Genomic DNA, 26,600 nt, shown 5'->3' on the forward strand with positions numbered 1-26,600 from the left:
AAACAAATGATAGTTTATAACTCTGATGCATTTTTAATATGATTCTGACACTTTGGAGTACTTTTGTATTCTATGAGACTGAGCAAAAAAGGAAGTGTCAGCAAACTGGGGCTGCTTCTAAGTCTCCATACATTCTCTTCCCCACACTGCCTCTCTTTCGCTTGAAGTTGCTGTGTTCCTCCTTAAATTTTACCAGATGTTTCCCACTGGGCCCAGTCACAAAAAAACAATCTGAATTTCCCTACAAAGGTGCTGCACTGAGGGCAGTCTTCTCACCTCCCTCCCAAAGTTGTCCAGCAATTTCTTTCCAGCAGAGAGACTGCATTAAAGTGTTCTGCTAGTGCAGAGGTAGCTATTTCATAAGTACCATGCAGCAAAGTGGGTCTTGTTACACCTGTAGGTTTTTCCTTCTGCCTTGGAAAGCAGGAGTAGTGTTTAGAAATATACTACTGATTACCATATTTGTGTTCTGTAATTCTTCACATGTCTGACTCCACCAGGAGTTTAACTGCAGCCAGTGGGATCTTACAGTCATTAACATTTACAAGACAGCAGTTCACAGTTGTTGAACTAACAGCCTATCTCTAAGAAACTGATTTTTCTCCCCTCCAAGTATTGACACGTGCTCCAGTGACTGTGATGCTTATTCACAGTGACAGTGCATTTGGTAGGATTTCATGTTTTCACAGGATTTGTCTTGTGCAGACAGTTTCTAATTTACCTCTGCTCTTGTTTTAATTCCATCAGCTGACAGAGTGCAGCTGATCTCACATCACATATGGCTGTTGATGTTTGAAAAAAACCTTGAATATTTGATGGGTTGATCCTTAATACTTTCTGCTACAGAATTAGTAAGCCTGCTAATGAGCCAAGGGATCCCAAGTGGGGAAAGCGAAAAATACAGAATTTGATTCTGTTTTCATTCAGATTTTATGTTGCTCAGAGAAGAATTACTATTCTTTACATACTCTAAACAGTTTCACAGGGTAGAGAGATTCAAGTAAATTACTCATCAAAGTCATCACACTTAAAATGTCACATTTTCATAAGTGGATGTTGTGTGACCTTGGGGAGTCACAACCTATTTGCAAGGGCACCTGTGGGTACTCACCCTCAGCCAGGAGGCTCGCTGCACCAAGCTGACTTGTGATCCACTGGGAGGGATGTTCACAAATGGAGTCTCAGTAGTTTCACTGCCTACCCAAATTCTTTTCCCATCTTCCCTGAAACAAAATTATCTGTCCTCCACCCCACACCCCATTCTACCTCCCCACTGCTCTATACCTTCCCAAAGGAGGTGGCTTCTTCAATGTTAACTGGCTGTGCTTGGTTCTCCTTCAGCCCTTCCTCTGCATAACTGTTGATCCACAAGCTTCCTACTGTCTCCATATCCTGTAGCCAAACACTCTTTGCAGGCCAAGCACTCAAACTATGTCTATCTCTCCCCAGTTCAATGAAATCACTCATGTCAACAAAAAGCACACTAAGGAATTCACAAGGAACGTCTTCAATAATTAAAAGCTCAGCTTGCCTGTGTGTTATCTTTCAGCAAAGCTGCTGCAACTCTACGAAATCACAGTTAAGACTGTAAGAATAGCCAGATCAATCTCTAACCACTTATCTTACAAACCAAGAACTGCCTGCACTCGACATACTCTCCTTCTCTTTAAATCCATAGCAAATATACTCAGCGTGCACGCGATATTGGTTGCAACAGTTAACTTAGTGGTGGGGCAGGACTCTGGCGGCTCCTGTTTTTCACAGCTCTGACAGCAAAATAAATGTTTACTCCAAACACCACCACTCAGAACAAAATACACAATTCCACACACATTAATAAAATTTAATAGAAGCCAACCAAAATTGCTAAACTTGCTTAGCAAGCCTGTGTCTTAGCAAGAAAGTGAATAGGTTGGCTTTGGCAGTGTCTCAGGAACTCAGGTAGCAACTTCTCTGGGCATGGTGGGATAAAGGCTATTTGTTTAGTCTTAACTCTTATTTTCTGCTTCAAAATTTTCTACCATGTCTTCCAACAACAATTCAAAAGCTTATAAGGCCTTTTAAAGCTTATATAAGCTTTTTACAGCTACTGTCAAATAATGAGGCTTTTCTCTCTTGATTTGACATCACATCTGTAACTTGGTCTTACTGGAGTTATTTACATGGGAGGCTCTCTTAGAAGTTTCTCTACATTTGATGTGCGTGCCTGCAGCTGGAAAGAGGAGTCACTACACTTTGAAGGAGTTGCTATAAATCAGTCCATGGGGTTAGGTGAGGTTCAGGATTCCTGCAGTGATTATAAACTCAGCAGGAGTCCTTACAACAGCTCCGATCTTGACAGGGTTACTGTCTTGTTAATCAACCTCCTTCAGGAATGGAGGCGGTTCTGCATCTCAGTTCTTGGGGGCTTTCTCGGGAAGCTGCAGTTTCATGCAGAATGATCTGTCAATTTACAGACTCTACAGAGCTCCGATACATTTGGTAAAATAACATCAAAAAAGGCTACGCTTAAGCTGTGGCGCCCTGCGTTGCACCAGACAGCACAAAGACTACAAATTCTTGTCACAGTTAGTACAAAATAAGACCTGGTGATCTAAAAGCTGTGCCTCAACTGATTTTGCAGCCCAGGTGCAGATGTTGGCTCTGGCCATGTTCTGATACCAGAGGGTGACAAGATATGTGCACAAAGGAGCACTTGCCTCCTCTCACCTGCTGGGGGAAGAAGGCAGAGAAAAGCAAATGGGACAGACCTGAGGAACACATTCTACTGTTCTTGGTCTTCACTGGGGGAAAAAACGGACATGCTGTGGAAGTACCTATCCCTTGGAAGCGCCACAGGCCAACATGTGCAGTGGACTCACTGTCTAGAAAGAGAGGATGTTTTCTGTTTTGTGTTGTGCAACAGATAGGTGAAACAGGATGTAATGTGCCTTAAAAAGATAAATTTTAACCATCTCCTTTCTTTTGCTGATGCTCTTACAGTATAGTAGCCTTTCCTATCATAAACACATTTTAGTACACCAGCAAAGATCCATCTTTTCTGAGGGGAATACGAGGAGTGCAACTCCTGTGCCTTTTCGTTCTTCCACCTCTGGGCACCCATACAGGAACTGCATAAATTCTGTCCAGAAAGAAGCTAAACTATGGCTTTACTATGTGGATAGCACCTCCAACAAAAACATGGAAATGACATTCCTTATAAATAGCCTGATTCAGAAAAACTGAAAAATCTGTGTTAAGAATGAATGGATATGTTCAGCACAAAAAGAAGGCACAAAGAGGGATGGAAAAGTCTGGATGCCAGTAATTTAGCAATGTAATTTAGCAATTTAGTAGCAATGGCACATTTTTACTGTTGCTGCCTTCACTAATTATCAGTAACAGCAACCACTGGTGATATGGATTTGAATGGTGAGAGTACGTAGGCACTGCTTTTACACTATACAATGGTTCCTGACACAGAAAGTTCACTTTTCAAGACAAAAGACAGCAGATGGATACCTCTGATCTGACCAGGCACTACAAGGGAAAAGTGGGACAACAATGTTCAAGCACGAGAAACAGTGGTATAGCCCTGACCTCACTTTTTTCCCACAGTCCTTCTGAAAAAGGAGGCTCCTAAGAGATGGTCTGAAGGTAGGTAGGGAACTAAAAAGTGTTCAAGGCTGTTCCCAGATATGATGGGAAGCCTGGGAGAAACTAATTGACTTGAAACTTAGCAATAGGGTGACAAAAGCTGGCATCACCAGGTTAGCTAAAGTGGGAGCTAATATGTCAGCAAGGACTGGCAGACTTGAGGCCTTAAAATCAGAGACAAATATGTCCACTTGATATGAGAGAGAAGGAGATGACAGTGGTAATATGTAAAGAAAAATGTCTTTGGGCAAGATGTCAAGCTAGGAAAATGATCTGCACAGCAGCATGAATGGAGGTGGGTAACATTGCATTTGTCAAAACCAAGGAAAGGATGTTGCAGCAATCAAGGTGTGTAAAGAGAATTTGGACCAGAGACTTACTCCTTTGTGAATACAGAGCCTCAGCTAGAAATGCTGTGAAGTAACAGTCTGCAAGATTTATGTGTAGTCATAGACACAGAGACAGAAGGAAAGTTCAGAATAGAAAGTGATACCCAGGTTGCAGACCTGAGGATGGACAGATTGGAGATGTTACCTGTGATGATTGGGTATTCATGTGAGGACAAAAGCTCATGTGTGAAAATGGTGAGCTATTTCAGCCATGCTAAGTCTCAGCAAATAGCAAGACACAGATACGAAGTGTGACTTTTGAGCTGTGGGTTGTTTTATTCAGGTTTGGAAGAATTTGTGAATAAATCCTCACAAACAAAAGTGTTCTGCCCATCCAAGGATGTCCCGAATGCTTCATCATGAAGTTGTGCAAAAATATTTCTTGAGGAATGTCCCCAAGGAAGAAGAAAGAGCAGCAGCTGTGTTCACCAGTTTGAGGATGCATCTTACCATGACCAGTCATAGAGTGCATTTTTCTTCTCAGCTGGGATCTCTTACATGTCCATGTTCCTCGATATGGAAGAAACTATGTCTCTCCTACATTTTTTGGCTAATTGCACAAACCAAATTGCACAACCTAAGGAGGAAGATGAGCTTCTTTGACCGTTAATTTTAAACGCCTTGCATAAAGTAGGGGTAAATGAACCTCACATCACATCATATACTTAGTTCATTGTGAGAAATGTAAAAAGGTCTCATGAATTACACTGTCTGCAACTAATGTGTGACAAAACAGCAGGGACTGAGGCTAAGGCTTGTTGAACATGTGGTTCACTCCTATGAAAGACCACTTTGTAAATGTTGGCTAAATAAAAGCTCTGTCAGTGAAGTCATAAGCAATCTATCATCATCACCCTTTGATAAACTCTTTGTTCAGCTTAAGAATTAAATGCTGTATTTAACATATTCAGGGAGAATGGACAAATGCCTTCAGAAACAACAGGCTTAATGCACTACTAAGCTCTAAACCAAATATTTATAGCCCCGTAGTTTATAAACAATCTGATATATTTTGGTACTGGATATCCAAAAAGTGGAAGTACACACAGTAATAGAGAGGTTTTGCCATTCCATCTACCTTGTTTGGTGTTTCATTGACTATTACATCAGATTTATAAGCATTGTGAACTATTGAATTATCAGTTTAGAAAAAGAACTGAAAAAACCATGAGTTAAAATATATGGAAATGTTTCATTGTTTATGAATTTGTCTGCCTCAGGAAATAATCAATATCAAAGTTGATTCAAGCCAAGATCTGTCTGGATGTGTTTTAATTTGTTCCATGAAAATAAACTAGAAATTGCTAAGATAAAAGAAATAATAATGAAATATGGAAATAACTAGGCATTTTGCACATTGTCATTATATAATGGACATAATGGACATAATGACATTACATGATGGATTCTAATTAAATCCAGGTGGAAAATGACCTTCCTAGACCTCCCTTCAAAATTAAGATTTTTGACAGTCATGATTAATGGAAACATGCACTTTGCATGGTTTGTAAACCTGAAACATCATTGTACATTTCAGTTTATAATTTATCCCATTATCTGCTTCTGCATGCATGAAGGTCAGCTGTACTGGCACAAAGTAGCGATGAAATCCAGAGGCTCAGGAAGGCTGTTTTCACAGATTTTTCAATTATTTTTCATGAAGAAATAATTTTGCGTATTTTTTTCTTAGAACGATGACAATAAAAAAAAGAGTAATATTTTTAACAGCAGTAATTGAAATATTATTTTCTCATCTTTTTAGAGTAAACAAAACGGCAGCAGAAGAAAATGGGTTTTTTTAAGCATTCCTACCCGCAATATTTCTTCAATGCAGTTGTTATCTCCCGTTCCACCGTCCTGTAAACAAAATGAGAAAAGAGTTTGTTTGTGTTTTAAAGAGAAATAACAAATAGCAGATTTGAGGACATGGTTGTCACATGAAATATATTCCAACCTCTAGTGCAGTTTCAAAATGAGGCCAAGTCTTTCCAGCGTTTGAAAAGTTGCATTGCTTAAAATTCTCAAATTATTCCCCATCAGCACTACAGAAAGATTTAAGATTTGCAGTGTTTACGTACAAATGCAAAACATCTGTACAAATGCATAGGATTTAGTTCACATCACTTTTGGGTGCGGTTCCTGCTGTTTTGGACATACTGCATATGAGTAAGCATAAGCAAAGCTGATATCACATGTACATAGATCAAATATGTTCATTTATTTATATTAAATAAACAATGTCTACATCCTTTGTGCAGGAAAGATTCTGCAGTGACACTGCCTGCGTGAAGCCTGACAACGGATAGTGTAGAGGCAGCTGTGATGCTGAGGGAAGAGCCGCAGACAGTGCAACACGGCCAGCAATACTGAGCACAGGCTAGGCAGCACAGCAGTCCTGAGAAAGCAACAATTTCCTAAAATGCTGACCCTAAAGCCACCTGTACACTGGGACTAAGGGCACAGAGGAATTCAGCTCTCCTCAATGCCGTGGCTTCCTCCAGAGATAACCTGGAGAGGGGAAATGAGAGATTTGGCAGAGAAATTATCCCCCTCTAGGCACCACCCAGCAGATGCCTCACCTACATGCTCAGCTTGGTTGTTGGTTGGGACCCAAATTTCTGCCATCAAAGATGAGGCTGTATGAGACACCAGTCTGCCATACTTATGCCCTTCCCTCCTGCCTGCTTCTGCCACAGTTCTCTTGCACTGACTAGCATGACTGGGAAGAGAGGGCACACCATGGATGGAGATACTGATGCTGAGGGGGTGGCCATCTCCTGCAGCTCTCCATAAGATACAGGTGGCTGTTGCATCACACAAATTTTCTCAGCATTTACTTCACACACTGAATTCCCTGAAAATTCCCCAAAGAAAAGTTTTCTTCCTTTTACAGAACAGAACTAACTCAGGAGGTAGAAGACTGGAGCTTGAGGTCTTCCCACAGAAACAAAAACAATACAATCGATTAATGTCCCCAAAGAGCAAGCAAGGAGCTGAGCTTGGTCATTGCCTCTAATTTTCTAAAAACACCTGGAGGATCTCAGTTTTCAGGTGGCCACCTAGAGAAATACCAAAGCAATTTGATTTTCCAAAGTCCTGAGCTCTTTACACCTCAAAATCAGATTTCTCTACCACATCTGCACTTGGGCACCCAAAAAAATCATAAGACACTTTCAAAAGTAGATACCTCTGTGCCCACCAGGCTCAAATGATACAACTAGCTAGTTCAAACAAGCCCTGCTCCTGGACACTGCCACCACCACTCCCTAGTCTGAGCTGAGGAGGTCTGGATCTACAGCCATTTGTAGCCTAATAGCTGTAACCAAGGTCAGAAGTACAACAGCCATGCATATGCAAGGGTAAAATTTATGTTTCATCATTTTTTGTGGCTGTTATTTCAGAGAAAGTCATAACTGCTTCATTGTCAGCTCTCCTACTAAATCTTTGCTGAATATGTCCCTTGATTGCTAAACAAATGAATTGCATTAACTCTTTTTGGAGCAACACAGTCCATCAGCTTTATAGTCACTAGGAGTGACTATGAAGTCACCACTGATTTCGAAGCAAAAGCAACTGAGCATGCTGTAAAGTCCGTCTTTGGAGAATTACTCATATCTGATGTAGTGATGCTGAAGAGAAGCTGCAGCCCTGCACAGATAACCCTGTTCTGATCTCAGCCTCATCCCTGAGGAGCCACACAATGCCATGTGTGACCTTCCTGCTGCTGGAGCAGGAGTACAAGTGCAGTAGTTCACATTAGCAATGAAGCTAAGAAGACAGAGAGAAACACCACAATAATCCCTGGATAGTTAAGAATTTAAAAATTCATAGTAGCTAATTTTTCTCTCTTTTCTGTGGGTTGCCCTCCATTTTATCCCCTTGCTTTCTCAAGTCCCCATCTATGCCCTGTTATCCCATTAGCAACAGCAGAGTGTATAAAGTCTTCATCACAAAAACTTTGTTTACAGAGCAATGAATTCACTGTCTGACCTCAAGTTTGCTATTCTAGTCTATTTTCATCTTAAAGAAGGAGGGATGAAATGACCTATCATCTCATGCTGTATACTATATATTGAACATACAGTAAAATGATGCCTTTATTTTGTGTAAAGGCAAAACTACTGAAGACAAATTTGGCAATACGCTATTTCAGAGTAGAGTAGGTTTAGAAACAAGCTTCTGTTTCAAAATCAAATATCCCTCCTGGAAGTGTAATGAAATAAGCCTGCAAATACTCATCAGCAAGAAATTACACTTTCCATTACCACAGAGCTAAAACTTTAGCTGTTCTCCCTACCACATCATATCTCTGGGCAGGGAGTGAAAAAACTTTTCAAATCTCTCTCTCTCAATATCATCACATTGCATTTCAAAAGGCAAGGAAAAAAGGCAGAAAACACAAAGTGAAAGACAAGACCGAAACCAATATTTGGAAAAAAACCCTCAATTTCTATATTATCCTCTTTGTTCTTTATCTTGTGAATGCCAAATATAAATTTTTTAATTTATTTTTGCTTTGAATACTTATGAGGATCTTACATTACTCTTGATATCAAACTTTCTACGATAAATGTGGAGGAGTTAAGAGACCATGCTCTGAAGACAGCAAGCTTCAATTTCATATGGCCTGGGGACATATTTTATTTGATTCATGATATCCTATAATACAATGCAGAGTGTTATTGTGGGACTTAAGGTATGTCTGAAAAGTGTCCATAGGTTTTGGTCTGGAAAAGATTCTCCTTTCTTATTCTAAAAGCTTCTTTCTCTGCTACATCTCTACTCATATTACAGAGGAACTCTCACTGTCCATGAATCTGGCAACCTGAATTTAACTTCATAGCCATGTTTTAATTTAAAAAAAAAAAAAGATGGTGAATGTTTCTTGAGAACTGAATTAAAAGACAAGATTGCATTACCTGCAGGCAGCAAACAGCACAGAGCACTCCACGCGCTTTTTGCATCAGTGGACTTGCCCGATCGAAATAATATTGTGTTGGTCCTGGCTGCGTGACGCAGCACCTGCGTGAGGCTGATGTCAGATATGTCAACAATCTGTGCAACGTAGTCCCTTCACCCTCCTGATGGCCTGAATGCCACAGTACAATTGTGCGATAAATGTTTTAATTACTTGAAAAAAATCATATATACCATACAAAGGTTTTGAGGCTGCTGTTCCCAGCTAAGCAGATGAGCTGCCACTGCGTGTTTATCCTGACACTGATGAACCCAGCTCATTTGCCTTCCTTTGCATTTTGTGATCTGTCATAACAAACTCGCCTCACTGAACCTCCAATGAACCATCAGCGGAATACTGGCAAGGGGAGCTGTCAGGGGAAGTGGGCTCCAGACTCCCCTCTCCGACGCTGTGCCCGTTGCCTTCGTTCCTCAGTCAGCACAGCCTGAAGAACGACAAGCATCTTTACGCACGTGCAGCTGGCGCACAGTCTGGCAGGAGGATGCAAGGAGCTGCCACCAAGGATAACAGCAGTGACTGCTGAAGAAATAGCTGGGAGCATTGCACCACTGATAACACAAGCAGCTAATTACCATGCAAAGCACAGAGAACTCTAAGAAACAAGGCTGACTACATAGAATTCTTGAGAAATGAGATGTCATTTAAAAAAAAAGCTACATCTGTACAAATTTTATTTCAGAGCATTATCTTACTTTTTCTTCCCTTACCAAGAGCTTTAACATAAAGTTATATAAAGAAACCTCTCTGAAAGGACTTGCCAATCTGTGATACTTCTCCCTCCTTTAAATTTTTTTGCTGAAGAAAGAAAGAAAAATCTTCTGTAAGTACCTATTTCCAGTTTAGTCTAAGAGATTTTCATGATGGGAGCTTTTGGTGCTGGTATTGTTTGGTCTGTGCTAAGTGTTTTTACAAAATGTCCAGAAGCTATTGGATTTTGTCTCTAGTATAAATTAGGCATGATTAAGATCTCCAGAAGTACATACTCCAAGGAGCACACTCAGCCTCTTCCATCTGGCAGGAGCCAGGTTAACTGTGTCGGCACTTGAACACTGGTCAAATGCAACCAGCAGTGTGGAAGTGGCCATCACACATCCACCCTTTGGTTGCCACCTCTTCCTCCAGGGCAGCTCTCTCCCCCCTGTGCACAAGCGCTGCACCACCTAAAACAGGGCAGCAGGATTTCCACTGGAGCATGAAGTGGAGCTTCAGGCAGTAAACGCTGGCAGACAATAACCTAAATCCATGATTAAAAAAATAGGAAAAAGGCCCACATTGACGGACCTTGAATCACAAAATCACAGAATCACAGAATAACCAGGTTGGAAAAGACCCACCGGATCATCGAGTCCAACCGTTCCTATCAAACACTAAACCATATCCCTCAGCACCTCATCCACCCGTGCCTTAAACACCTCCAGGGAAGGTGACTCAACCACCTCCCTGGGCAGCCTCTGCCAGTGCCCAATGACTCTTTCTGTAAAGAATTTTTTCCTAATGTCCAGCCTAAACCTCCCCTGGCAGAGCTTGAGGCCATTCCCTCTTGTCCTGTCCCCTGTCACTTGGGAGAAGAGGCCAGCACCCTCCTCTCTACAACGTCCTTTCAGGTAGTTGTAGAGAGCAATGAGGTCACCCCTCAGCCTCCTCTTCTCCAGGCTAAACAACCCCAGCTCTCTCAGCCGCTCCTCATAAGGCCTGTTCTCCAGCCCCTTCACCAGCTTTGTTGCTCTTCTCTGGACTCGCTCCAGAGCCTCAACATCCTTCTTATGGTGAGGGGCCCAGAACTGAACACAGGATTCGAGGAGCGGTCTCACCAGTGCCGAGTACAGAGGGAGGATAACCTCCCTGGACCTGCTGGTCACGCCGTTTCTGAGACAAGCCAAGATGCCATTGGCCTTCTTGGCCACCTGGGCACACTGCTAGCTCATATTCAGTCAGTTGTCAACCAACACCCCCAGGTCCCTCTCCTCCAGGCAGCTTTCTAGACAGACTTCTCCTAGTCTGTAGCACTGCATAGGGTTGTTGTGCCCCAAGTGCAGGACCCGGCATTTGGCCTTGTTAAACCTCATGCCATTTGACTCAGCCCAGCGGTCCAGCCTGTTCAGATCCCTTTGCAGAGCTTCTCTACCCTCCAGCAGATCAACACTTCCACCCAGCTTAGTGTCATCTGCAAACTTGCTAAGGGTGCACTCAATGCCTTCATCCAGGTCATTGATAAAGATATTGAACAGGGCTGGACCCAGCACTGAGCCCTGGGGAACCCCACTTGTCACTGGCCTCCAGCTGGATTTCACACCATTTCCCACCACTCTCTGGGCCCGGCCATCCAACCAGTTTTCCACCCAGGAGAGTGTGCGCCTGTCCAGGCCAAAGGCTGACAGTTTCCGAAGCAGAATGCTGTGAGAAACTGTGTCAAAGGCTTTGCTGAAGTCCAGGAAGACCACATCCACAGTCTTTCCCTCATCCAGCAGTCGAGTCACTTTGTCATAGAAGGCGATCAGGTTAGTCTGGCAAGACCTGCCTTTTGTGAACCCGTGTTGACTGGGCCTGATCACCCGGTTCTCTTGCATGTGCTTCATGATAGCACTCAAGATCACCTGCTCCATGACTTTTCCTGGCACTGAGGTCAGACTGACAGGCCTGTAGTTTCCTGGGTCCTCCCTGCGGCCCTTTTTGTAGATGGGCACAACATCAGCCAGCCTCCAGTCCAGTGGGACTTCCCCAGTCTTCCAGGACTGTTGGAAGATGATGGAAAGGGGTTTGGCCAGCACATCCGCCAGCTCCTTCAGTACCCTAGGGTGAATCCCATCCGGCCCCATACACTTGTGGCTGTCTAGTTGGGCTAGCAAGGCTCTGACCACCTCCTCTTGAACTGAAAAGCATATTAAAAATGCTTCTTTGCCAGGCAAGACCACGAAAGTATGGAGATACGTATGTCCGCATGCACATATGCATATATAACTTCATCTATATAATCCATTTGCTATAAAGGAACTTCCAGGATGAAAAAGATAAGAAAAGTTCTTATATTTTTACTTATTCATACGTGCAGCCTTTGCTTCTTGGGTTGTGGAGAACTGTTGCCCTCAACTTTCCCTTTGATTATTTCTCTGAAAAGATCTTAACACCTTCAAGTCGTGGAGTAAAATGTGGAAATTTAACAGGGACATGTGCCTGAGACAAGAGCAGTGACTTCTGGGATTTCTGTGGAAATACAGCCAGGCTTTGTAAAAGAATTTTTTTGGGAGAGGTCATTTGCAGATGCCCAGGAAGGTTTTTTAGACATCCAGGGCTTAACTTGCTGTCTATTTCCTTACATCTGCTACATCTTCCCAAAGGGTTTTTATGGGATGGTTGTGGTGAACCCTCACTGCTCTGGAGAGAAAAGCCTGGACTTTGGACCTCAGGAAAGGTGGGCTGGTTAAAAGATTAGGCCTCAACTTGGGTTAAAAACTTGTATGTTTTTTCCTGTCAGGAAATGCCCACGTTTTGGAATGTATTTTCATTCTAAACTGGGAGAGAGCAAGCAGTTACATGTAGATTTTATCCTGTTGATTATGCTGCCATTAAGGATATAATAAGTGTGACACTGTTGCCTTCAAAATTAAATTTTAAGAAGTATTCTTTGGTTCAGTCAAGAAATGAAGATTTGATCAAATCAAGACACTTCAGTGTTAGATTCTAAGAAATGCAAATAAAATCTATAGCTGCAGAATAAGACATGGCTTAAATCAAGAAGTCATTAACACAAAATATTGAAATGTTTCACTTCGACTCCAAATTTGGTAATTGTGTACTTTAAGAAAATATTTTCTTCAAACAAGAATGAAAACAGTTTTGGTCAAAATCAACATAGCTGTAGACACTTTCAATTCTGATATCCATAATGAACTGAGTAGGAAAACCCTCTGACAAGAACAGAATTACAACCAATACTTCTCTGACTAACGAGAGTTGCTTTTCCATCTTGATGGGTGACAATAGACCTACCAGCCATACTTCTTTACTTTAACAGGGCTGGACATCAAGGAGCCACAGCATACTGTTGTTCCCCTGATTTCACTGACGGGTGTTAGAAATGCTGGACACTTCACAGTCCTTAAACAGAGAAGCCTCCTTGTCTTTCCCCAAGGATGCAGGCAAGCAGGGCTGAACTGAGTAGGGTTATTCCAAGGAAAAAAGAAATTAAGAGACTCTCAGGGAGCTGTTGTTCCTGATATTTGAAAGCTTTACTTTGTACTTGTGCTGCTCCTTAGTACTAATTTGGAGTGCCAATGGCCACAGCCTGTTGATACAGTAGTTTTCTCTCGTGCTCTGCACTGCTGCGGGTAGCAGCCATTTCTCTTTACTGTAAGGAACTGCTGCTGCTTCCTTAGACACTGAGGTGTACAGGAGGGATATGGGGATGAACAGCTGAGTTCTCCTCAAGCTCTGTGTCAGGAAGTGTTGTGCTAATTAAAGTTATTAAATCCATCTAATTTACAGTGACTGTTAATAAACTGTTACCCTTAATAAGCCCTTTCTCTTTTGAAATGGAGCCTTCATATTTATTATGGGGATTATTTTTCCTACCATGGGATCTTGCAACATTGTTCTTGATTCAAAAGGGAAGAGGAGAAAGGTTAACAAACATTGTATTTCAATAAAAAAAATTAATAAAGAGCAAGTGATGAAAGCCACTTTGCTTTGCTTTAATGACAGTATCTAGCTATACTAATTGGGAGTCTCACAATTGGAATATCACCATGCCCCCATCGTGTACCAGGAACAGGGAAATGTTCTGGCTAAGGAAGAAGATGAATCAAAAATATTTCTAGATAAACACCAAATGATCCAATAGACTTGCTATTCATACTAGAAAGGAGATCCTGATCTGACAAAAGGACATTTTGCTCTTGATGAACAATACTCAGAACAACCTGCTCAGCACCTCCCCCACAACCAAAGCAGGACAGCAGCTTTTGGGGAGCGCAGCCTCCAAGAAAGAAGACTACAGAGGAGTTTGTATCCAGTGTATTGCCAGCCTTAGGCTGTGCTGGCCCTAAATGTAGACCTGAGTGTGAGGTAGGACTTTGCCTTTAAGAATAAGACTAACATCTAGTTGAAGATGGATTTACTGTGGACGTATAAGAGAAAGCATTCTCTGTATTGTTAGGGTATTTTTAAATAGCAGGGAGATGAGGTTGGAGGAGAACTCCTCCAGTGCATGCCCATGGCCTGTCCCAGAGCTTGAAGCACCTCCTGCCCATTTAGCCCCTGACCCGAACTACATATGGAAAGCCTGAGATCAGAAAGTGAGGGGATGCTGAAAGGCTACAGTCTGGATGGCTTCTGGGAACTTTCTCTAGAACTTACGAACCTCCAGCCCAGTTCAGAGATGATGGGTCCAGCCATGTGTTTGGGGGTTGTCTTCAAACTGATGAGATGGGCTGAGTCCAAGTCCCAGGGGTGACATCACAAAAAAAGCAAGAGATTAAATGCCAAGAACCCTTCTGAAACTTCCACACCCCTAATGGTGATCAAATGATCAATGGTTGGAGCTGCACTGGTAACATTTCATCTAATAAAAGATGCTTTAGAGTCTCAAATGAAACCTACTGGCAGATTGCTGGAGCAATTTTACAGATTTTTACATTATATTTATGAAAATAAAAAAACAAACACACCAGAGTTACATTGTGACCCAGAACAATAAAAGGGAGCTGTAATGGAGAACAACTGCATTGTTCTATTAATAAAATATAAAGTTTTTATTGTTATTGGGAAAGATTGATCGTATCAAATCAATACCATGTTACAGTATATTAGTGTTTTTCTTCACTAATGAAAAAATAGGATCTGATGTGATTACACTCTCTTGCTACCCATTTGAAAAATGCAATGGGATGGTAATAATGAAGATTATAACTTTAAGCTTTATACTCCTTGCTACATTCTCAGTCCTGGGAGGTGCTGAATACATGACCTCAGCTTTCAGTGAAGTCAACAGGACCTGAAGGTAACTAGTATCCACCAAAATGCTATCAACAGCACCCTGAATGAACTTCACAGCCCCTACTACCACCAAGAAAGTGGAAAAAGACAGTGGGTCCTCTGGAAAAGCCTTCAGCATACTACATTTTCCGCAGCACTGTGTGCATGCTCTGAATGTATTAAGTGACCAGTTGCTTGACACAGTGGTCTATTTGTTGGAAAGTCTGCATTAATGGAGACCAGAGCCTTTTGGTTTTGCAGCAGGAAAGGCTTTTTAGCCGAGATACGGGATTCTATCCTCAGCTCATGCAGTCCTTCAGCAGCCGACCCAGGGACTCTCCCCTGGGAGCAACAGAGATCAGCTTGTCTCCCCATTAGATGTGCGTCCTCCCGGCTACACAGGCGGTCAATTAGTGTCAACTGGAATGTGGTGTTTTTAGTGATGTAGGCACTTGTCCGCTAGGACTTGGACTGAGACCAATTGATTGTATTTCATGTATGGTCTATGTTGGTTTGGGGAGAATATATAACATCTGTAAAGCAGCAACAGTTGGAAAAACAAGTATGGAATTGTTCATCTTTTTATGACATTTTAATATGAATATGTCATCAGCTAGTATAATATTCAATGAATTAAATGGATTATTTTGCCAGAAGATCTTTTAAAAATGTTAATTAACAATAAATCAATAAAAACTATTCAACATGAAAATCAATTATATCCCTGTTTACATTATTTAACTCCAAACATTTCTGTTTTGTGTGCTTGCAATTAGCAAGCTATAAAAGATGCCATAAATAGGCACATAATGAGAGGAACTGTTTATAAATGATAATTGGTATTCATTCCTACTGAGCTAAAGGTTATGTGATTACAAACTATTGCACAGAAAGGGTTAAACCTCTTACAGATGGAAGGTTTTACAGTGCACAGCTCTGCAGAAATCCCTCCCACAAAAGGCCCAGATGGAAGAAAGCCTCTGTGCATGACTGTTTGATGGAAGAAGTGACATCTATCAAGTGTTCCTTGAAGGCCCTTTACATCCATTTAAAAACAGCTCCTCGGGAAAAAAATCTACCCTCTGGACAGTGGTGTAGGGAATAAGAAATGGAGCTTGGAACGCAGAATTCAATATTGACAAAACATCATCATCTGAATAGTATCTCTACCAAGTACAAAGGAAAGATGTTAACATTGAAATGCTATTAAAAATATCGGTGACCATCCTGTTAAAAACGCTGAGGACAGGATAAAGGAAACAAGGGTGATTTCTGTCGTGATGGGTAACAAAGATGTTGCTCTACACAATACTTTAATCAAAGATTATGGTCAAAGAGTATCTGGCTTCCACAGAGGGCTAGAAGAGGATTTTGCAATCTTCATGTAGCAGCTGAGAGCTGAAAACACTGAGCAGCAGCCTATATCTCCAGAAGGTAACACCAAAGCATTTCTCATGGTAGGCTGCTACACAGAGCTGAAAAAAACTGTTTTCTGGGGAGAAACAACCTCTCATTAATCCCTATTGCTAAAAAACACTGTCTCAATTTTAGAGACTGGAACCTTATCTAGACTTAACAGGTGAAAAAACATCTAATCTGGAGACTGGAGTAACATTTGGTTTTCTACTAAAGCCTTTTGCAAGTCCAAAGATGTCCTCAATATTTGACAGTTTTGGCTTTGACAGTGTCTCCTCTCTAGTAAAATACAGCTCACTCTTTCACTGTAACCGCTTTTGTGAGAGCATCAATCATCAAGAACCCTTGATGAAGTAGGTCTGGAGCACAGGCAGACCAATGAGCATCTAGCAATAAAGCCAGCAGAGTAAAACAAACTATCTGCAAATCCAGACAGAAACCACTTTTTCTATCTTTTCTAGGCACAGCTGATGCATATTTCTTTTTTTTTTCTGGATTGTGAATTAAATTTAGCTGGAAACATTTATATTGCACTGCTTTTCTTGTTTTGCAAAAATTACAGTTGCTCCATGGAAAATATGGATGAGTGTAAAGACCAGCTTTGCTACTATGTCTGTCTTAAACATTTATATTGTCTGAAGGCCTCCTCTGTGGCACCCGGTTCAATGGGAGGGGAGGTGCAGGAGTAAGCACCACTCCCCCTGCATCCCTCACCTGGCTGAGGATCCTGAACCAGCTGCTGTAGGGGAGGAGGAGCAGCAATGGGTGCTGCCCCCCTCCTCCGCCCACCAATCTGACCACTCTGGATTGATCCTCCCAAAGGAGTTTCTGCACACACTTGACAAGATCACTCCCAATGTGCTGATGGGGCATGGACTGGCCTTATAAAAGAACTTGCAGGGAGCCACGCAGTGCGCACGCCCATCATTCCAATCCAACCAGCCTGCACCACAGTGCCTGGAAGAAGCTGCTGCTGAAATGACCGTGTGTTCCCGAGGAACTGCTGGCTACCCACTGATGTGGTGACTCTTTTTCCTATCTCTCTCTCTTTCTCCCCCCATGTGCGCTCACTCTCTCTCTCATTTACCTTACATTGTTTTTCTTGACTGGCATTGGTGTGTGTCAGATCAAATCCAAGTGACGTTGTCTGTGTTCATGGATCAGATTGTAATCTGACCAGATTGAAATCTGGTTTCTGCAACTTTGGGAAGTTGCAGCCCCATATCTTGGCTGTGCACCCAAGTATTTTGGTCTGTTTATTTTGGTCGAAGCCAGAATAAATTTTGCTTTTGATTTCACCCTGAGAGTGACCTTGTTGGCCTCCAGATCATCACACAGATAAACGAACCACCTTCTTTCATTGCACGGGTCAAAAGAAGGCCCAAACACAAGTGTGTGGCTCATGGTTTTAGGGCATGACAATCAGCTTTGGGAGTTTGGGTTTGCTTTTTTTTTTTTCAAAAAGTCTATTAAGTGTAAGGAACAGCATCATACACATTGGTTTGAGAGTGACTGCTTAGTCTCATTGCTAAGTCTGCAAAAACATATTCTGGTCATCACAATTATGACTTGGGCACCTACTTGCCCAAGAGGGATATAATTTGCTACTGGGTATGCAAAGGTTTATCAATAAAGATGAACAGTTGTATGCATCTGCATCTTTAAATCCATCCCTTGATGCCTCTGGTCAGCTGAGGTGGATTCTTTAAAATCCACATAGAAGTTGATAAATAGCACAATTCTCCAAGCTGCAGTGAAAATCTCAGCAGAGCTTTATTGTGCTCTCAGCATTCCCCTGAAAGTCAAAAGAAAAATCCAGCCATACTTTGGTCACTGACAGACAGATGAAACACAAAGCTACTGAAAACAGTTCTCTCAAAAGGTTTTGCAGAGTTAATAGGACATGTAGAATTGAAAATAAAATGTCAAAGTTGCAATACCTTAGGGGTCAGATGTGTAAGTTCCTTCCAGGTAAGAATGGACATGGCACCATGTATATTTTAAGGTAAACATATATATATATGTATGTATGCGCCATACAAAACTCAACCACAAAAGTTTCATCACAACGCCCAAACCAATCGTCAAATCTTATCAACTGTAGCCTTAATATGGGAATCAATAAATTCAGCAAATACATAAAATTGCAGAGTAGACAAATACATTCCTTATTTTTCATGTTCTTTCTTTCCCAAATCCCACTGAAAGATTTATTTTCCCATCAATTCATCATAGGCCCATAGAAGCCCTCTTTGAAAGGAGCCAGAAAACCTTTTGGCCAGCTAGGCAGGAACTAGGTGCTGCTATGCTGCCTTGCCGAGAACTTGCCTCCAGAAGTCAGGATACCTCTGCACCTGTAAAACCATCTGCCCTAAGGAGTGGCAGCTGCCTAGCACTTGTCCTTGCTCTCCTGTGGTCTCTATTCCAGCACCTTACTGTTTGGGCAATCCCAAGATCAGAAGCAGAAGAATAAATAGGTTTGGGGAAGGTTCTAGGTAGCTCCCAAGTAGTCATGTGCTACTAGTTAATGTTTTTTGATGCAGGTCACACTGGTCCCTCAGGCTTGGAGGACAAAAGATAGGCTTAAAATGATCTTAGTCCATTCTCTTTAGGCTTTTGCTTTTCTTTCCATATATTCTCAGATTATCCCCTTTTAAAGGGGATATTGCATCTGAAAGTCACAATGCTTTCTGATTTTCTTTTTGCCTGTAGCTGTTACAAGTAACAGTGAAATACAGAAAGAAAGCAGAAAGAAAAATTGGTCACAGCTTTTCCAGGTTTTGTGTCTTTGAAAGTGTTTGCTTGTCTTTCCAGTAGAGTAGATATTTGCCAGTTGTCAGCTGTTTTCATTGAACTCTCCTGGTCAGGTAGAGGCTAATGGAGCACCACTTATAAACCCTAGAAATACATAACTGTACAAACCACCACTATTGGCCATATTACTCAGGGACAGTAACTGCTTTTCACTGTCACATTAACAGTTTTCTTTTTAATACAAAAAACGAACAACAAGTCACTTTATAACAGTGCAGTGTCACAGGGGCATGAGTGGTGTACGGTCTGCAAAGCTCTGGCTGGTGTCTACAGAGAACTGATCTCCCAACAGCCTTACTGCCAAAAAACAATTTAAAATCCTACATGCACCAGCATTTGCACGCATGCAACACACAATACTGTGGGGGGAAATAAAGGGAGTCATAGAATCATTGTAACCCTAGGTTTGAAAAGACCTTTGAGATCATCAAGCCCAACATACCTATCCACTATCCCTAAGCACTTAATCTACCTGTCTTTTAAATACGTCCAGGGTTGGTGACTCAATCGCCTCCCTGGGCAGCCTGTTCCAGTGCTTGATAACCCTTTCAGTGAAGAAGTTTTTCCTGTTGTCCAATCTGAACCTCCTTTGGCGCAGCTTGAGGCCATTCCTTCTCATCCTATCATCTATCCCTTGGGGAAAGAGATCAACACCCTCCTCTCTACAACCTCCTTTCAGGTAGTTGCAGAGAGCAATAACGTCTCCCTCCCCTCAGCCTCCTCTTCTCCAGGCTAAGCAACCCCAGTTCCCTCAGACGCTCCTCCTAAGACTTGTTCTCCAGACCCTTCACCAGCTTCCTTGCCCTTCTCTGGACATGCTCCAGGACCTCAATGTCTTTCTTGTAGTGAGGGGTCCAAAACTGAACATAGTATTCCAGATTTGGCCTCACCAGTGCTGAGTACAGGGGCAGAATCATTTCCCTGATCCTATTGGCCACACCATTTCTACTACAAGCCAAGATGCTATTGGCCTTCTTGACCACCTTGGCACACTGCTGTCTCACATTCTTTCAGGAAGAAATGGGCATTGATTACTGAGTTTTATTTTTACTGGGATGCAGACCAAAATCAGTACTGTGCTGCATGAGAGTGGTTTGTGAATTTTCTCAGAAAGGTTAGATTGCCCTGCACCGAGGGGAGGTTTGGTTCAGGTTTGATATACAAAACTTTATTTTCATTCAAAAGGGTGAGCTAACACTAGGATTTCTTTTTTTTTTTTGGAACTCATGAGGCAATCCTCCATTCAAAAACAGGTTATTTTGTCTCTAGAGGAAGTCCAAATGGAGTCCAAATTCATTTTAAATGTAAGCTAAAGGGAGAGAAAATCTCTAATAATGCTACAGGTCACAGACATTTCCATGTAGGTCAAGTACAAAAAATCTTCATTTTTTAAGCTGCAGAGCCCGTAAAAACGGGAAGGTCTCGTGGCATCCCAAATTATAACAACGTTGGCAGAAAACAGAGGTGCAGTTGGAAAGCCTCTAAGCTGAGAAGCCACATGGTTCCCTTTCGTTATGTGATCTTGATGAATTTAATTCTCTGGCTTTATTCATTTTTCAGGATGTTGAATCCTAAAAACTTGTTAGTATTTTTCTATTTTGTTGTTCTCTGCTGTCTTTCACTGTTTGATTTTATTCTTTCATTCCCTGGTGTAACTGAAGCTAATGCAGTCCCGGGCCTATTACCCTCCATCTCTTTGATCTGGCAGTGGATATCAACAAAGAAGTTATTTGTTCTCAATGCATTAAACCCTTCTGTGTAGCTTTTTACAAATTTTGTTATGCAACTTTGATACGGCCTGGAATGAGTTGTCAGGTACCAAAAGACAGGGGAGCACAAAGACCTCTCCAAAAGTCAAGCTATGAATGGTGTCATCTTGCTGTTTCACTTTCAAAGGTGGCTCATACAGGTTTGCTGAATAGGAGTCATTTGACAGCAGACATCTGAATTTGTATCACAGACTCTAAGATACCTTTATAAGAACCTTGAATATCTTAGTTGAGTCCTGAGGATCAAAGCTTTCTATGTAATAAACCTATCACAGGTTACCCAGGGAGATTTTCAGTATAGATAACAATGGCAGCTGATTTGCTTCGCATAACAAGGTACCAATAGAATATAAGTCTTGTGATCAATACTTTAACTAGCGAGATAAAAATCTATCTGAAACTCAGGAATTATATTTAGGTCTCATAACTTACTTTCTAAACCATCTCCTGTAATTTTAAGCTGTGCATGCATCAAGTGTTGCTTGAAATATATTAAATCTTGATTTTTTTCAAATCAGAATACTAGAATAGTAAGTAGAATTGGCAGCATAAGTGAATATAATGCATAAAACAAAAAGCTTTTGGCTAGCTTTTGTATATGGCATTAGAAACAGAGGAACACACATTGTTTCACAGTGATCTCCATTAAATATATTTGTTATGGGTTTGAAATACTCCAAACTATTTGTTTTGGATGAGCGAGGATGCTCTGTATTTATGATATATGATACCACATTGTCATCAATTGTCATGCTTTGTTTATAGGACTGAATAATTTGTAATCATCAGATTACTATGTTTAGTCTGCACTCTGGTCTTCAGAGAATGCGTATTAAACAGATCAAATCCTTGTATCTTTGATTTATTTGTTTGTTTATGAAAGGAATGATGAGCTGCTCATTCCCTTGAGAATTAACTATTTAGTGAGGGGTCTGGAGTTTCTGGCGCAGGTTGTTCTTGAAGAAAAGAGATGGGCACAGCTGCTCTGATTCTAAATTTTGTGCCCATATTGCCATGTAGGGACAATAGGTAATAACGACGGGGAAAAATGAAGAAGATGCACAAGTAATGCATATTCTAAGGGCTTCCTTCTGCTTTCTGTCTCCCTTTTCCCAGCTGTACTTCCAGCAGCATTTCCTGCATATTTTCTTTGCAGATGCCTCTCTTAATCACCTGCAGCTCAGCTAAATATTGGGGCAGGTAGAGGACAAGGAACTCTCACAAAAACATAGGTACTCTTGTACCATCTGCAGCAACAGGTACTTCATGAGGAACAGAATGAAATATTGTTGGCAAAGTCCTCTCTTTTCCATGATCCTTTTTCTCCTGGAGAAGTACAGCTATGAAGCAAGATACTCTAGCAAGGGTTGCAGGCAAAGACTTTTAGCTGTTTCTCTGCAGAGGAAGGCACCCTGGCAGGTAGGAACTGGCCAGTCACTTGACTCTGTTGTAGGGCTAGTGGAAAGACCCACACTAAGGAGCAAGTCCCACCTTATTTGAATTTGATATACACCTATACTATAAACACAAGAGGATTTTAAAACCTGCAGATGGGAAATCCGTCAACAGCTATGAGCTGAATACCTGTAACACTTATCCCTGGGGATGGAAAGGCACAACAGCCTATCTGCACAAATCACCTATGCGGGTCTGTGCTCAGTTTCTCAGGCACAGGAGAGTAACAGCTATTGCTCACGCACTGCCCAAGCCAACTTGTTGATGGCACTATTATATAAATTCAAGATACAAGGAAACAACAGGATTATTCATTCTTAGAAAATAATTACAAAACCAAGCCATCACCTTTGCAAAAGCGCAATATTGCTTCATTTTTCACACAGAATATCTCTACCTCCGACCGAAAGAAGAAAATAACCAGCAAGAATGAGACAGAAGCCAAGCTTACATTTCCATCCTTATCTCTCTGTACCGATAGTCTCTTGGAGGTCCCTGCTTGCATAGCAGCTGCTGAATTCTTACAGTTTACAGTCTGGCATACTAAAATAAACTAGCACTGATTTTGGAAATTTGCAGTCATGCAGTTGCTGCTGCTGCATAAACAGATGATGGATCCCCATGGCAGAGGCAGGAGCTCTTAATCTGTGCCCACTTGTGTGTCAGACCTCTCAGTTTATACAAGCACAAACCACAGCAGAGACAGACATGTGAACATACCCAGTTACTCGTTATTTGTGCCTCGTTGCAGTCCAGAGCTTGATCAATGCTCAGAACACTAAAGGTGTGGTGTGTCCTGCCTTTTGATCAGATGGAAAGAGTTAAATGGGGATGTGTTGATCGAAAACAGTCTTCAATAATCTGCATTTTGCAGGCATGCACATTACCATGAAGGCTTGTATAGAACTTTGCAAGCACACAATCAGAAACACACATGTAAACAGATGCACATGTAATACAGTAAATCTAGATCTGTAGTGTCATTTCTAACTTTAGATATGAAACAACAATGCTATATGGGCAACACTACATATTTTAGGAAGGATAACAAAAACTACATTCTGTAATCTAAAGAGTTGGAAATATTTTAGGAAGGCAGAATGCAATTCCCCCAGAAAATCAGGTTATAAACTGAAAAAAAATTAAGTCCTAACAACACTTATCCTTCCCCCCTCTGCCCCCTCCCCGTAAAAACCTAAAATGAGTATTCTGAAAACAAACAGCCCTGTCCTCAAGACCCCTGCTTTTCCAAATCAAGCCAGCAGACTTTAAGCTGGTTGCTCAGTCCTTCATGAGACATGAGACAGGGCATGGTGCGTGCTGGAGCAGTATCCCCAGAGTTTTCACTCACAGCAGCTTGGTCTGGCCATGGTGTGCCAACAAGAGGTCCACAGGGACTTAACAGCAGTTCTCCAAACAGCAGTTTGCCATTAGCATCCAGAAATATCTCTAGCATGCTCCAGAAAGAAAAGTAACCAAATGTTTCTGTCAGACCACAGATAATCTGGACACAATCAGGTCACAGTATTACAAAATGTCCCCATATTTTTCTCCTATATATGTTTGCCCACAAAATACGAAACAGCAAAAATCTATAGATAGTATTGGTTGCTGACTAGCCATTTCTTCTTCTTTTATCGAAAAGATAACTAAAATTTGGATCTCGTGCTCCAGATGATCTGCACCCCTTTGCACATGGAAAAACCAATATGGACCTTAGTAGAATTAGATGTAAGGAAATATTTTTTCCTGCACACCACTACTTGCTTTACTGTCAACTGGACTTCTTGGAAGGAGTGGAAGAGCATGGCTTTGGCAAGAAGGAAAACAAGATCAAACCTCCTTTCACAATGAAAAAAAGCAAAGCTGTATATCATCTTGGTTGACATGCTCTCACAAAAAGCTAACTGAGCAACTGATGCAGTCCCGCAGCAAGGCAAGTGAAATTGTTGATTTAAGGTGATATCAGTACTTAAGGTTGTATATCAGAGCTGACCAGGCTGCCAAGGGAAGTGGTTGAGTCATCATGCCTGGAGGTATTTAAAAGACATGTAGATCTGGTACTTAGGGACATGGTTCATTGGTGGAGTTGGCAGTGTTAGGTTTATGGTTGGACTCCATCTTAAAGGTCTTTTTCTATCTGTGATATCACTCCTGCTGAGCAGATTTACTGCACGAAGAGTGGAAGAGGGAAGGTAGGTGAAACTACAGTTTGAACTCGGTAAGGGTCTAAATTCTAATGTTTGATATAAAAGCAACGTCTTCTAGGACAAACCGTAGAAGTACAATTATTGTAATAGTGTACAATTTACCAAAATATTTTGACATTTTTTCAGAGATAGTCTGTTTTATGGCATTTGCATACCTTTGACTTTAAAATATAGGCATGTATAAGCACTGAAGAAGGCAAGACAGCAAGTAATTATTTACTGATTAAGGAGTGGATGGGCTTGAAGTTTGAAATATTAGCACTCCTATTTCATCCTCAACCTTCCAGAGGAGGGAGGAGACATGTATTAGAAAGTTTTCAACTTGTGTAGATTCCTAATTCAAGACATTAATGACATAAATGCCTCCTCTTTGCTCTTTTGACTTACTGCTGTCTCCTGGTATGCTCAGGTCAGCCACGCTCAACTCACATTTTCTTCAGTGAGATAGCAAAGGTTACACAACTCCAATTTTTTTTTTCCATTTCTAAGAGAAATGAATCCAAACTCAGCTAATTTGTATACAGCTGCAGGCAATATAAACATGGCTGGTTAGAATTCTTTATATAGTATAAGCCTTTGTACTCCATACTTCATGGAAGTTAATAAGTAGGTGTCAAACTCTGAATTAAAATTCCCAGAAGAGGACACAGAACAAAGGACAATAAAAATGATTTTTAAATAATCATAGGGATAAATAGCATCCACTTCTGACAAATGTAAGTGCTGGCATAAAATGTTATTAGGCTACAGAGATTTTCTTTTGTTCAGGAAGTATGTTTTATTCTCCAGCAGTGTCATTCATCATCCTAATGAGCCCTCAAAATGTAAATTAAATAGCAAGGACTGATTCATTCAAAAACATCTTTGTGCTGTGTGTTAAACCATTTTTCTACTTTTATCCTTACATATTGGTTCATTCTTTCACTGCAAGATAACCCCTCAGCCCTTGTATACTTTAATGGCCAAGTTCAAGCAAAGCATATTTTCAGTAAACACTGTTTCTTCTTTGGTCCTTTTGGAACAGTAATTTTTTTTTTTTTAAAAAAGCCAACTTATTTAAAAATGTTGTGCTCCTTAAATTATATTTGATCTGGAAAATCTCAGAAACCTGTGCATGCATGTGTGTTTTGTTTTATTCAGTGTCACTTAGTCCAGGGAAACCCTCAATGGAAAAGGATTAGTAGAAATTTCAAGCAGCTCTAATTTAGTGAACTGAATATATTACCAACTAAGCAAACAGCATACTTTTGATAATGGCATTAAAAAAAAACAAAACAAAGGGTCATGAGCTAAATTAGTTCAGATTTCTTGTTATCTGTTGATAAGGACATTACACATTCTTAACAGGAATGCAGAAAAGAGGCTTCATACTTGACCTGAATTTATGCATGAGCACACACAAAACAACAAGAGTGACAAGGAAGGAACAGGGCTTCTCTGGAGCCAATCCAAAAGAAAAATATAACAGGAATGAAAAAAAGCAGCAAAAGCATGTCTGCTTTTGGTATGATTAGTCCTCAGTTATCTTGTTCTCTGCCTCTTCCCTTCTCTTTCCCTTTTACTAATGCTTCTGTAAATCATCTTTAGCTTCTTTTGTGTGTACGTATGTTTGTGTGTGTGCAAAATGAAGATGAAAATATTAATAGAGAGAGCAAAGTTTGCCTGATGACAAGAATGCTGTTATTAAAATGCATATAGAAGATTTAAAAGCCACAATCTTCAGAATAAATTACATGAAATCTCAGCGTTCAGTGACATTAGGCTTTTATGAGGTCAAAATGTTGGAGAGAGACACCAGGGGTTACAATGAAACCATCCAGCTGTGAAAGAGGTAAGTACATGTATGGTGTCTTGCTGCCAGGGATCCAAATAAATGGCCCTAGACCAATACTTCTTTCATTGCAAACCCAGAGAGAGGTGAGTGATGCATTGGGGTAATTGAGTTAAGAGAACCTAAAGAAGG

The 26,600-nt window shown here is 41.1% G+C and overlaps 1 protein-coding gene across 1 annotated transcript in view; it reads right to left on the reverse strand.

Annotated features, from left to right (window-relative positions):
* The window catches only part of AFF3 (ALF transcription elongation factor 3), a 328,515-nt gene that overhangs the window by 171,122 nt on the left and 130,793 nt on the right, over positions 1-26,600 (reverse strand). Inside the window, exon 4 of the mRNA XM_069855424.1 lies at positions 5,838-5,882. Coding sequence (XP_069711525.1) covers positions 5,838-5,882 — 45 coding nt within the window. The remainder of the gene's footprint in view (positions 1-5,837; positions 5,883-26,600) is intronic.

This window comes from Phaenicophaeus curvirostris, chromosome 1 (assembly GCF_032191515.1).
Source record: "Phaenicophaeus curvirostris isolate KB17595 chromosome 1, BPBGC_Pcur_1.0, whole genome shotgun sequence".
Classification (NCBI taxonomy): Eukaryota; Metazoa; Chordata; class Aves; order Cuculiformes; family Cuculidae; genus Phaenicophaeus; species Phaenicophaeus curvirostris.